Raw genomic sequence first — 13,452 nt, forward strand, 5'->3', positions numbered from 1 at the left:
TTGTAGGAATGCTGCTTTTACTTTTTTATTGACTGAGGGCGGGACCTTCAGAAGTACATATAGGGCACGAATTCAGTAAAAGTTGTACAGGATCACTTACTCAGTGACAGTCTTCCGTTCATCCTCATCAATAAAACACCGTATAATCATCATCTTTAACCTATCCTAAGACATTATGGGAAGACAGAAGATGCTTCTGGAAAAGATAACTCGGACCTTGCAGGTCCGGAACATGCTGATTCGACAGTCATTGGCCGAATGCCTTGGCACCCTCATACTAGTGGTGAGACCCTTTTGTTGATTTTGTCATTGATTAAGTGAGTAAGTGATGAGACAAATCGATTCAGCTATAATGAAAAAAACAAGCAGTCAGTTTTGGATTCTTATTGTAAATCAGTTTATTAATTTTGAGAAGAACGATTGTAAACAATTCAGAGGTGTAGTGATTCAAAGTTTCAGGAATTACATAGATCACTGTAATATATATATAGTCAATCGATGTTTAAGTCATTTCAACTTACATTAAATTACATTAAAGTGGCTTTTAGAGTTTAACTTTTAGGTAGACTTTCAATATTCTCCAATATTCCAACCCCTGCAATGTGTGGCAGCAGCTGCATTGTGAGATATCTCGGGAGGATGCTCAAGGAAACACAGATTGTCTATCGCCTGGGTGTGGGCAAATGTGTCCAAGGACTACTTAATGTTTTGTCTAAGTGTGTGCACGTACTAAAAAAGTCAGTGTTATACAAGGAACGTTAGAAACAAAGTGAAGCCCAAGAAATAAGTAAATATTAACACTGACTTAAAAAATAGCTGAATCTTGTATAACTTATTAAAAAAAACAGTGAAAATTTCTTAACATATTTTGATGAGTTAAAGCAATATAACATGGTATCATAACTTAATGATCATATAATTGTTTTACAGTGTGGGCTTGATAAATCACTAATGCTGCAAAGATTTATTTATTGTCCATCTCTGATGAGAATGTGGAAGGGATACAAGAAATGAAGTGACCCATACTTGGAATCTGTGCATTTAAACATTGCCCAGCACCAGCAGTGGGCAGCCGTATTGCTGCATCACCCAGGGAGCAGTTAGGGTCTCACCTCAGTTGTGGTATTGAGGTTTATTCACTCCCTCCACTGACAATTCCTGCCAGACCTGAGAATTGAACCCACAACCTTCAGGTTACAAGTCTGACTCACTAACCATTAGGCCACGACTTCCTCCACATACAGGCGTGATGTCAAAAAATAATCTATATTCTTTAATCTGCCGACATTTCAATTTAGCTACCTGAAGGGAGTTTTACTTCTCAAATAATTTGCAGAGAGAGGTTTATTGTTCTTTTTTGCCCACCTGCTACTTTTTGCCCATATACTTTGTATTTGTACTTTTAATAATAACATATCATTTTTTCCTCAGCTTTGGCCAATAATGGTTTAAAGCATGGAATTAAATTAATGTTCAAAGCTAAAACAAGTTTTGATTTTGTAACTTTTTGTAGCAAAATGTCTCCTTTGCAGAACAGACTGTGAGAAGGAGTTGAATTCCTGCTGATAGTCAATTACCTGCTTTACAAAAGTTTCAGACACTTTTCTTTTCATTTCCTGGGCCCATGCAGTTGTTCAAAACGTTTCAGCTGGTTTAGAATATCTAAAGATTTGGAAATCCCATGATTTGCTATCCAGGACCAGGTGATCGATTTTGATACCAAAAGGGGGTTTGCACTGGCGTAAGCTGTGCCCTTTTTGTTCATTCACAAAGAACTTAAGTTTTGAGAGTAAATGCAAAGTTTCTTGGAGGAACGCAAAACATTTGCGTTCAAACGCAAAATAATTAAAATACATTTTTCCTCACCATGTCCCTTTAGAGTTTCCCAATAGCCCCTACATGTAACCCACAACAAAAAAACAACCGTATGCTGGGATCAGGATAATCCAGATTTGTAATTGTTTGTTTATTTATTTATTGAATAAAGGCATACCAATCTTACTAAAAAGGTTTTAAACAACACTAGCTGAAAGATTTGATCCAGATCAAAACCAAGATCAAAACCAAGTGATTTCATCCAATTTCAGAATCTTCAAGATTCGATCCAATCCAAAATATCCGAAATCCGATCAGATTACACAGGAACGATAATCACAATGCAGAAACTGATTTCACCAAGAGCAACCTGTTCCAGGATCAACAAAGATATTAATATTTAACTTAATTTTAATAATATAACCTGATTAATATTCCAACCAGTCAGATTTGAGGGACACGTTTACACTTTATGTCAAGTTTAGCCTAACAGGGTTAGGTGTTATCCACCAAATAATTTCCCTCTGCTTTTAGGGACAATTTATGGGTAGGGTTAGGTTTAGATAGTGATATGATTAAGATTACATTTTCTGATGGGGTTGTTGTTGCAGTAACAAAAACATGTTGACCCAGGAACGCGTCTAACTCGGCAAATCAGGACGTGCTAACGAAGATACTTTATCACTGAAACGGCTTAAACACAAAGCCTCTGAAAAAATAAGAAGCTAGTAAATTATAATGTAATGTTATGGGTCAGCCAGGTCGGTCACAACACATTGTCAGGGTCATGACTAGATAACACTCTATTTTAAATTCCCAGTCTAATTATACCACTGAACATAAAGCAATAACTAGACAATATTGTTTTGTTAGTATCTGACACGATTGTAGCTGTTCTTTTGTTACTCTTCTGCTAAACCTTGAAAGAAAAGGTGTTGCTACTCGGGCTAATTTTCACTTCAACAGAAAAATAGAAACATTAGTAGAAGTATTGGAATTAGTTCAATATTTCATAGCATCACCTTGTAAAACATCTCGTATTGTTGTGCGTTGTAAACTACAATGCAAATAACAGGTAAGCCATAGCAAAAAGTGTTGGGCACAACAGGCTCAACAATCCAGAATTCAAGACAGCCCATATCCGGAATAAATTTGACACACCACAGAGGGATCACAGGGTAAACCATATCTCATCATGTGTTTTCAATGGAAAGACTCCAGAGCAGCAATATCTGGAGAAAAATAGAGCTCCCCCACACCCATCTGTTGTTTTCTGATGTGCTGTGCGGTCTGAGAACCCCCCATCCAGAGGCTGATCATGCGACTCAATAACGGCTGGCAAACACAGACACGCTAGAGGGCATTACACAATGGAAGACAGGGCAAGTACACACACACTCATACGCACATTATCTATCAAATCCACATGGTGCCCATAACGTTTCGCATTCTTCAATAGCAGTCCTCGGAGAAAAACAGGTACGTGACGCCAAGGATGTCTAGCTCTGCGTCTAAAACCCGCAATCATTCGATGAGATGCTTTATTGAAATGTATTTGCTGGAATTCTATTCTAATCTATAGCTTAATTAACTTCGTGAGGTATCTGGCCAAGCTTCGCAATCAGACATCACAAATGTGTTGGGTGTGCAGTCTCACACGAAAGACAAAAACTGAGCAAGTGGTTAATTGGATTTTAATCCTTAATGTCTCTATTTACAGATGTTTGGCTGTGGTGCTGTCGCCCAGTTAACTTTAAGCAGAGGCTCCCATGGAATGTTTCTGACGGTGAATTTTGCATTTGGGTTTGCCGCTACATTGGGAATCTTGGTTTGTGGGCAAGTCTCAGGTAACGTCATTCATACGCTTCTTAAACTGTCAGATTTTTTTCTTTTCCTGGGAGAAAACAGGAAATTTCAGATTTCAGATGTGACATTTCAATTCACTGAGTCACATACAGCGCAGAACCAGATATTAAAATGTGAACGCTTTCAGCCAAACATTCACCAGATGATTCAAACTAGCAAAATTACACTACATTCCTTTAGAACATTTTATTTTCAGAAATTATTGGGTGGAATCAAGGGTTGACTCATGGTTAAAGATCACATGAACATTCAGTTCAGTTTTGCTGAAAAACCAAGACAACAATGATGAGACAACATCAACTTGCAGTTTTGACTTTAACATTTCAAACAGAGGAATAATGCAAAGATATGAGTGTTTGGACTATAAGTGAAGTCTGGAAGGAAGGAAGGGGCAGACAGTTCCCAGACATAGATTAAGCCTATACTATAACCCATGGCTAAAAAGGTTATGACAATGTTTAAGTTTAATTTTTTAATTTAATCAGCATGTGCCAAATCAGCTATAAAAAGTGTAAAGTGAGAGTCTATATCATTTGCATTGTGAAGATCTCATTTTAAATGTATCAACATGTGGAAACTTTCATTTTGCAGGAGGTCACATAAACCCTACTGTGACCTTTTCCCTCTGTTTGTTGGGGAGAGAGCCCTGGAGGAAATTTCCCGTGTACTTCCTGTCCCAGACTCTGGGGGCTTTTCTTGGCTCAGGAATAATATTTGCCATGTATTTTGGTGAGTTTTCAGACGGTTCAAGTATTTTAGTTTTCAATAATTCACAGTCTGTTGCAGCCAACAATGAAAATGCTCAGTTTAAGAGGAGTGTGGTTATAAAGATCTTTTGAAGATTTCAAAGAGCTTGTTTCTATAACTTATGTTCACACGATGCGTTGCAGATGCCATTTGGGACTTTGGAAAGGGTTCTCTATCTGTTGTAGGAGGCAATGCAACAGCTGGAATCTTTGCTACATACCCTTCTGAACACCTGACTTTGCTCAACGGCTTCTTCGATCAGGTAAGACACAAAAATTCCTTCAAACAAAAATTCATTGAAGATATTTTGAAGAATGCCTCAGTGTTTGTCCATACAATGAAAGTGAATGGGGTTCAGTGTTGTTTTGGAGCCACTTCCATTGTATGGACAAAAACAATCTTCTTTTGTGTTACACAGAAGAAAGAAAAAGTCAGTTTTGGAACAACATATGGGTGAGTAAATGATGTCAGAGTTTTTATTGAGTGAACTATATCCCTTGACTTCAACACAGATAATTGGCACGGCAGCTCTGATCGTGTGTATCCTTGCCATTGTTGACCCTTACAATAACCCCATCCCTCGAGGACTGGAGGCCTTTACTGTGGGCTTTGTGGTTCTGGTGATTGGTCAGTCCATGGGTTTTAACTCGGGTTATGCCGTAAACCCAGCAAGAGACTTGGGACCTCGGATCTTCACTGCATTTGCTGGATGGGGCTCAGAGGTGTTCTCGTAAGTCACTGTATCCATTTTTCCATCCATTTTACTATTGAAATCATCCCTAACACTGATGTTTCATTCAACCACAGAGCAAACTCTTACTGGTTCTTTGTGCCCATCTTTGCCCCGTTCATTGGAGCCGTGTTCGGCGTGATGGTGTATCAGCTGATGGTGGGATGCCATGTGGAAGGAGAAGAAAGAGATAAAAGAGAAGCAATGGAAAGAGAACAGAAGGATAGACTCAATCTCTCTGCTATTTCTGAAAAGGAGACAGCATAAATCTGGGTTCAAATGGAGTTCTGTTCAGCCTATAAAATTTAATTCAGCTTTCATGACAATATTGTATATGTTTGCACATTTTCAACTGGCTAGACCCAAATTAAATCATAACTTTTGAAGCTACTGGGCGACTGTGCCCTTGACATCATGATTAGACTCAAATGAATTAGTCATATTTTTTGTGCTGTATGTGCAATTAGTTGATGTCCAAACAACTTAATTGTATAATAGTAATTTGCATATCACTCTAATGTTTCTGATCAGAACCTCTGTGTTTTATATACACACTTACTTATCCTTTTCAATTTAATCAAAAAAGCCCAAACATAGCCAACTGAATTAATCCAATCTGCTAACAAGTCAGTTGTTGTCATCTGTTCATTTATCTCTAATGCTTCTGTCTGCATAATGAATAATTATGAATAAAGGATATAATTTATGAAAATCTTCACCTTATGAATACCCTTAAAAATATTGGTTTCACTACCATTCAAATTTCTTATCAGTGAATATTAATCAGTAATTATGCAGTGAGAAATTCAGTTATGTTTACATTTTTGGGGAATGAATTTGTTTTGCAAGTTTATGTTTTGTTGCATTATGTGCCTGTTTCTGTTCTGGGGAAATGACATTGAGTTTACACTTCCTATGCATATAATATTTCGTGCTCATTTATATTGTACTCTTTAAAAATAAACTGCATTTTGGTAAGTAATTAAGACTCCAATGAATCTGTAGTATTGGTACATGAGAAACATCATGCACAAAATAAATTTTCAGAATGATATGGTCATATATTAGCATCATTGAGTCCAGTAAAACTAGGATTTCTAAAGAAGTTTCAAAGTTTGTTTGCCATTAAATAACATTGCAGATAATGTTTATGGATGTATACAGCACAAATTTATGTCTGTTGTGACATTTTGTAACAAATCAAGAAGTGTTTGTTCACTACCAGTTTCCTTTGGTTTCCAGTAAGTATTGAGTGGCGAGGTTGAGGTAAATGTTCACAAACCACTGCTGGAATTCATGGCAACAAACACAATAGGAGTAAAACAAAAGAGCAGTAATTTAATTCATAACGGCTGACACTATTTATACTTGCTTGAAATAAAATGATCACGCAGTAAACAAACAAACCAACAAACTTGACTTTCTGATATTTCAAGGCATACAACTCTGCCTATGAAGCTTTTTTCAGATTCTAGTTTTCCCTATTGGGGAAAGAAGAGAAATATATAATTTCTTAATGCACACTAACTGAAATCTGTTTTTAGGCCTGCCGAAAAGAGGATCTGCCATAACTCAATATTATGTTTAACTGAACCAAATCTTATTTGATCGAAACTTAATTTAAGCATACAATAGGAGTTATTAAAGTGTTTTTGATATCTGTCGATCTCACTGGTGTAAACCTTAGTGTATATTGATTTAATTTAATTTCTAACAGAAAGAAAAGTTAGGCCTATATATTATTAGGTATATCACGTAAAGGAATGCAAATTGTAAAATCTGATCACAGCTCGCTCTCATGTAAATCTTCCAAATGGAAAGGAAAGATTGCAGTCCCTGTTTAGCTCAGTGAAGGGGAAAATAGAGAATGAAAATAAGAGATTTGTTTATGGCATAAGATGGACGGAGATAACCCAGACCATGAATCTTAAATCACTGAGTCAGTCAGTAGGTTTGTAGAAAACGAATGCAGTTGTTAAGAAGAATGTTTGTGGAATTGGGTTTGGGAGTTTGGGGTGAGATTTGAGGCAAGCTAATCGAGGCTTTTGAAACCATTAAACCAATTTTCTTGTCGTCTTTGGATTTCTGCATGGTTCAGAACTGCAATAGGCTCCATCCACAATTGTACCAAATTCTTGAGGTTTATTCAGATGCGTCGATGAGTTATTTTTCCTCATACCACACATATACATTTCACCACACTTCTTAAATGGTTACGTCCAGTGTCGGAATTTAATAAATAGGTTTTTCATTTAGACTAACATTTATCAGTCCCTGACAATTTTTATTTTTATCTTTTCATTACAGTCTGTATATCAAAACACATGAAACCTCTCTGACTATTATCTTTTTTGAGTTCAAGTGAGGTTCCCATGACAACTGTTGTTACTGCTGATTGCATTACTCGTCCACGAAAAGTACAAGACAAGAGTCAGTATCATGGAAGGAAGAAATGGAAAATGACTGACAGTATAAACTGAAATCTCTAACTGTTTCAGATCTGCACTTGGTTCAAATGGAGCAGTGCTTGTTTGATGGTAATATAACTACAATTTAATGTGTTTAGCTATTTGATAGCATTCCCCACTTCAAAGAGAGATGTCTAATATGAGCTGTGGCATAATTGTGAATTATTATTAACCTTCAAACTCTGGGGATTATATTACTCCTGGTTCCTGGCTCAGTTAGACAAGACCAGTTTGATAAAGTCACGATGACACAAAAGTAGTGACATGTCTTTTCTTCCTCCCCTTTTCAAATTTCCAGCATCATCATAGGATAAAGTTCTAGTAGTACAACAAATATATTTTTAGTTTCCATTTGCACCAATCTCAGAAGAAAAAAAAATGTGAAAGGGTTCCTGTGACTTTACAAAAGAGAGAAAAATATATTAAGAGATTATGCTGAATTATGTTTGGAAGAGGGAAAGATGTCAAATTTGCCATTCACGTGTATGAAACCAGTTTTCAGTTATTTGCAAAGGTAAGAAAGTATAGCAATATAAACGTTAAAGGGTTAGTTCAGCCAAAAAGGAAAATTACTCCATGATTTACTCACCCTCAAGTCATCCTAAGTGTATATGACATTCTTCTTTCAGATGAATACAGTCGGAGTTATATTAAAAAAGTCCTGGCTCTTCCAAGCTTTATAATGGCAGTAAACCGCAGCCTACAATTTTAAGCCCAAAAAATTGCATCCATCCATATAAAAGTAATCCACACATCTCCCAGGGGATAATAAAGGCCACCTTCCATATTCAACTTACGAAAAAAGTTGTGAGAGGCGTTACACTTTATTCATAAGTTAGAATAAGTAAGAATATAGATGCTGGTCTGGGAGAGCCAACACTGAAAAAAAATATTTTTACTACTTGTTCAAATTGCTTAATTAAAATGAGCTAAAGCAACACAATTGCTATACATTTCGTACTAGCTTAATTTGATTGTGATCATTCCACTTAAATATAAGTCAAATTGAAGTCAAAATTAATCCATTTGTGTTGTTACATGAATGATTTGTGTTGTATTAACTGAAACTGGGCAGGGTTGTTAGTTCCCAGCTTGCTTTGCATATGGCTAAATCAAGAGAGACTAAATGTTGTTATTTTATATGTAAAAGTGTTATTTTATGTATTTTTGAACAAGATGAGAAATGGGGAGACTTAGTTGTGTTTTAGTGTTTAATATTCTATTAGGTTTTACTTAGAACAATTTAAATCACAATGGGTTACCATTGTGGAGAAGAGTGGAGCATTTGCTTATGTGGATTGATACCAAACATAGCTATTTTGCTGAAAGAGCTTTTATGGTTAGCCTCTAAGATGCTAATGTATGTTATTGCTAGCTAAAAGTTTGTCAACTATCAATTGCAGTATTACAATTCAGTTGTGTTTGTGTAACATTAAAATATATTAAACTAAAGTGGATGTGTCACGTGTGGGTGTCGTCAGACAATGAGAAAGCCAAGACATCCAAACTAAATGGGTTTCTTTAATAATCGATAACTCAAACAGATACAAGAACACGAATAAACGGGAACAACACACACCTCAAACAAACGTGCAGAACCGGCCAGGAGTAAGGGAAGTGAGTCCAAACATAAAGGAGTGCTAATGACGAAGACCAGGTGCAGGGAATTCGGGGAGAGTGGAGAGATGATGAGGGAGTGAGTTCAGGTGTGAGGCAGGAAGGATCCTGGGAAATGGAGTCCGGGAACGGGCGTGACTGTGACAGGATGACTGAATATATGATTTTGAACGCCTAAATCCTTTTTGAACGCCTAAAATTTTGAACGTCAGGGAGCCGTATAAAAATCTATTTGAAACTACTTAATTGGATCACTTAAAACGTATTAATTCCATGATGTTGAACTTAAATTAACAAATTATGTTTAACTTAATTGATTCATGTGGGACTGATGTACATAATTAAATCATGTACATCCAACATAGTTGTTGGTCATTGTATTTTTTACATTTGCATTTACATTTAATCATATTTAGCAGATGCTTTTATCCAAAGCGACTTACATATCAAGAGAAATAGAAGCAACTAAACAAACAAGGGCAACAGCATGCAAGTGCTGTAACAAGTCTCAGTTAATAGAGTGCAGTACACACACTTTTTTTTATTTTATAAATATACAAACAAATATAATTTTTTTTTAGAATTATTAAGTGCTAGTCTTTATTGGGCAGGTGCTGCTGGAAAAGATGCATCTTAAGATGTTTTTTGAACATATACAGACTCGGCTGCTTGAATTGAGATCGGCAGGTCGTTCCACCAGGTGGGAACAGTCCAGAAAAAGGTCAGTGAGGGTTCACTTGCAGAACGCAAGCTTCTGGAGGGTGTGTAAGTCTGAACAAGCGAGTTTAGATATAATAGTGCAGAGCTGGTGGCTGCTTTGTAGGCGAGCACCAGAGCCTTTAATTTGATGCGAGCGGCCATTGGCAGCCAGTGCAAACTGATGAAGAGAGGCGTGACGTGCGCTCTCTTTGGCTCGTTGAAGACCAACCTCGCTGCTGCATTCTGGATCAGTTGCAAGGGTTTGATAGTGCATGCTGGACGGCCAGCTAGAAGAGCATTACAGTAGTCCAGTCTGGAGAGAACAAGAGCTTGGACCAGGAGTCGTGTGGCCTGTTCTGATAGGAAGGGTCTAATCTTCCTAATGTTGTGTAAGGCAAATCTTTAGGACCGGGCTGTTGCAGTAATGTGGTCAGTGAAGTTTAACTGGTCATCAATCACAACTCCAATGTTCTGTCCTGTTATGGTTGATGAAAATAGCTGGATGGAGAACTTTTGATGAAGTGCTGGGTTGGTTGAGACCACCAAGAAGTCTTTGCAAGATTGAGTTGAAGGTGGTGCTCCTTCATCCATCCATATTTAAAACTTTACCTCAAAAAGTTTTAAATATGGATGTTTTTATTACACAAACCCATTGATTTGCTTCAGAAGGCCTTTATTAACTTCTGTATCCATGTGAATTACTTTTATAATGAATGGATGTCCTTTCTGGGCTTCAAATTTTGGGCTGCCATTACAATACTTGGAAGAGCCAGGACATTCTTTAGTATAACTCTGATTGTATTCGTCTTGTGTTTTTGACTTATATCACCATAGAGAACCTATGGGATGTTGTCAACACAAACTGAACGAATCACTCTTTGAGACAGTTTGTTGTTCCCGAGTCATATGAAAGATTTGTTCAAAATGACAGATGAGACCGAACCATCACTATTTCAGAAACCCTTCCCCCTCCCCATGCTCCCCCTGTGTAGATCTGCTACGGGTAATTCATGTATTGGGAAGTCACATATTGCTCTAAGGTAGCAGCAAGAACAGCACTGTAGCAGATACATTCCACCAAGACCAAACATATCCATTTTCAGGCCAAACTATCTGAGAGTTGTCATGACAAAATGTATTTATTTTTTACAAAAATTGCCCCATGTTGTGGATCTAAGGAATGTTTTGAAGGAACATTAACTGCAACTGCAGACACAACGATAGTTTGAGGTGCATCCAGGAACATTCTGATCATATTTGAAAATATCACTGTCTCTCATGCATGCACAGTGTCTTCATGACCACCATTTGTCAGAATCATTTCTATTCTCTCACCACAACCAGCTGCAGTGGAAAAAAAAATATCTCTGAGATTTGAACTAAATGTCGGTGGTGACATAAATTGTCGATGAGAAACTGCTTTTCTGGTCCCCACCCACTGCTCAAACTTCAGAGAGGCGCTTGACATTTGGAATTCCTAAACGGCATGGCCTTTCAGCAAACGTGGATTCCCAAACAGATCTAATGTCAATCAAACTCCCAGCATCCTAGACCCCCGACAATGGTATTCTGAAAGTATATGCCTACTGAAGAACCATGGATACAGCAGTCAATAAGGCAGGCATTAAAAATAATTGCAAATCAATCCTTGTATGTACAGTAAACCAATTCACACTGAAATGTGACCTGTAAAGCTGTGACTACATCTACCGCAGGGGGTAAAGAGATTTTAAGTTTGCATGCTTTTTATTAATTAATTATGTTTTTCAGTTCCTTTTTAAAGGAAATTATAATATGTGAATGAGTAGTTCACGCAAAAATTAACATTCTGTCATGCATTACAACCCCAAATGATATCAAGTTACTGTATATTGTCCAAATTATTATTCATGATCTGGTTCAAATCACTATATGAATAATCATGTACAGCATTAACAGGCCAATGAAGTAGAACTTTTTGATTGGATAATAAGTCTAAATGGACTACTTTTACTGTATGTTTCATCCTTGAAAGCACCAGTCTTCATTTTTCAACATTTTCTACATAGGCCTATTTGTGCTTGAGTGGCAAAAAAGAAAAAGAAAAAAGTTGTTTCAGGGGGGGGGGGGTTACTGCAAAAACAAGTACAGTAGGAGGTTGACAGTGATCTGCAAAATACATCTAAATATTCATAAATATGCATGCTGAGGCAAAATAGGGCGTCACATGTCAGTCAATGTCAAAGACATGGGCTCAAGCTAAATCATAGAATGTCAGATCAAAAGAAGCCAAGACCATATCCATATCGCAAAACTAAACATCCCAAAACTACGCAGACCTGTTTAAAATATTGTCTTAGCTATTTGTGATACAAACTTTAGTTATACAGTGCCACACACGCACAATACATTTAGAAAGAGTCTTTGAATCCATTCAGAAATCGGAGCGCTACACAAAAATGAAATATGAATATGTTTTTTATTTGCCAAGACATTTAACAGATGTTATAATGAAGTGAGACCATAGGAGTGAGAAGATCTTCTTCTTCTTCTTAATTTTTATTTCCGTGGGCAAACAGTGACACTATGAGGTCAAAAGAGAGAATAACTCGAAACAGTCAGACACATTGGTGAAATTTTTTTAATATTGATTTCTTTAAATTTGTATTAATTTTATTTTACCATTTTTCATTTTAAAAAATGTATCAATGATAAAAGCTTGCACACGAATGATATGAATCATACATTATTGCATAAATGTTTTGCAGATATGTTTTATGCCAATCTTGGTTCGCACTGTTCTGTTCTGTTCTTTTACCTTTGGCCTACGCCTGTCCTACTGTTTCCGCACGACAGGCCCAAACTATGGTTGATGAGTCAGTGTTTTGATGCTGAGAGATCCAAATAAATCTCTTTCTTCAGCTCTTAAGGGAATTTGGGCTGAAGGGGCTTGGCAAGCAATAGAGGCAATTATGCCCCTTTGATTTCTTCGAGTTTCTTTGCTTATGTGTGGGGGTTTTGATAAAGTCAGACTTTCTCTAGTTCTTGTGAATAATTCAGTAGCACTCTTTAAGTTAAATAGTTCTGGTTTCACAGATTCACAAGGCCTTCTGAAGTAAATAAAAACAATTAAAGAGACAATAGTGAAGTAAGTGAATGAGTGCGGATTTTTGCCAAGCAAATCCTTTATATAAAGATTTGTTTTTCTTATGTTGCACTGACACCTAGCGGCAAAAGACACAAGCACACATTTTTATCCAAATGACCTAGTTAAAAAAACCGCAATAGCTGCCAGTATTACCTTGGGTAAACAAAATGAACACAATGAAAACACACAGACATAAACTGAATGCACTGTTCACCCGAAAATTAACTGATAATTTCGTCCCCCATGTCTTTGGAATAGCTTTGTTTCTATGGAACACAAAAATAGTTAGCAGAATGCCCAAAATGATCAGTAAAATAGTTATATATATTATAATATATAAAATGTGTGTGTGTGTGTGTGTGTGTGCGTGCGTGCGTGCGTGT

The 13,452-nt window shown here is 36.9% G+C and overlaps 1 protein-coding gene across 1 annotated transcript; it reads left to right on the plus strand.

Annotated features, from left to right (window-relative positions):
• The first annotated feature begins 105 nt into the window (after positions 1-105).
• Positions 106-6,061, plus strand: aqp3b (aquaporin 3b). Its single transcript, XM_067422946.1, has 6 exons — positions 106-283; positions 3,536-3,662; positions 4,273-4,410; positions 4,572-4,690; positions 4,941-5,158; positions 5,236-6,061. The coding sequence occupies exons 1-6, from the start codon at positions 176-178 to the stop codon at positions 5,423-5,425; spliced, it is 900 nt and encodes a 299-aa protein (XP_067279047.1). The 5' UTR covers positions 106-175; the 3' UTR covers positions 5,426-6,061.
• The last annotated feature ends 7,391 nt before the right edge of the window (positions 6,062-13,452 follow it).

The sequence above is a fragment of the Pseudorasbora parva genome, chromosome 18, assembly GCF_024679245.1.
Source record: "Pseudorasbora parva isolate DD20220531a chromosome 18, ASM2467924v1, whole genome shotgun sequence".
Taxonomy (NCBI): domain Eukaryota; kingdom Metazoa; phylum Chordata; class Actinopteri; order Cypriniformes; family Gobionidae; genus Pseudorasbora; species Pseudorasbora parva.

Coding starts and splice junctions, on each gene's coding strand:
- aqp3b (XM_067422946.1), top strand. CDS start 176: ATGGGAAGACAGAAGATGCTTCTGGAAAAGATAACTCGGACCTTGCAG. Junction 4,411..4,571: donor AATATTTGCCATGTATTTTG/GTGAGTTTTCAG, acceptor GATGCGTTGCAG/ATGCCATTTGGGACTTTGGA. Junction 5,159..5,235: donor TGGGGCTCAGAGGTGTTCTC/GTAAGTCACTGT, acceptor ATTCAACCACAG/AGCAAACTCTTACTGGTTCT.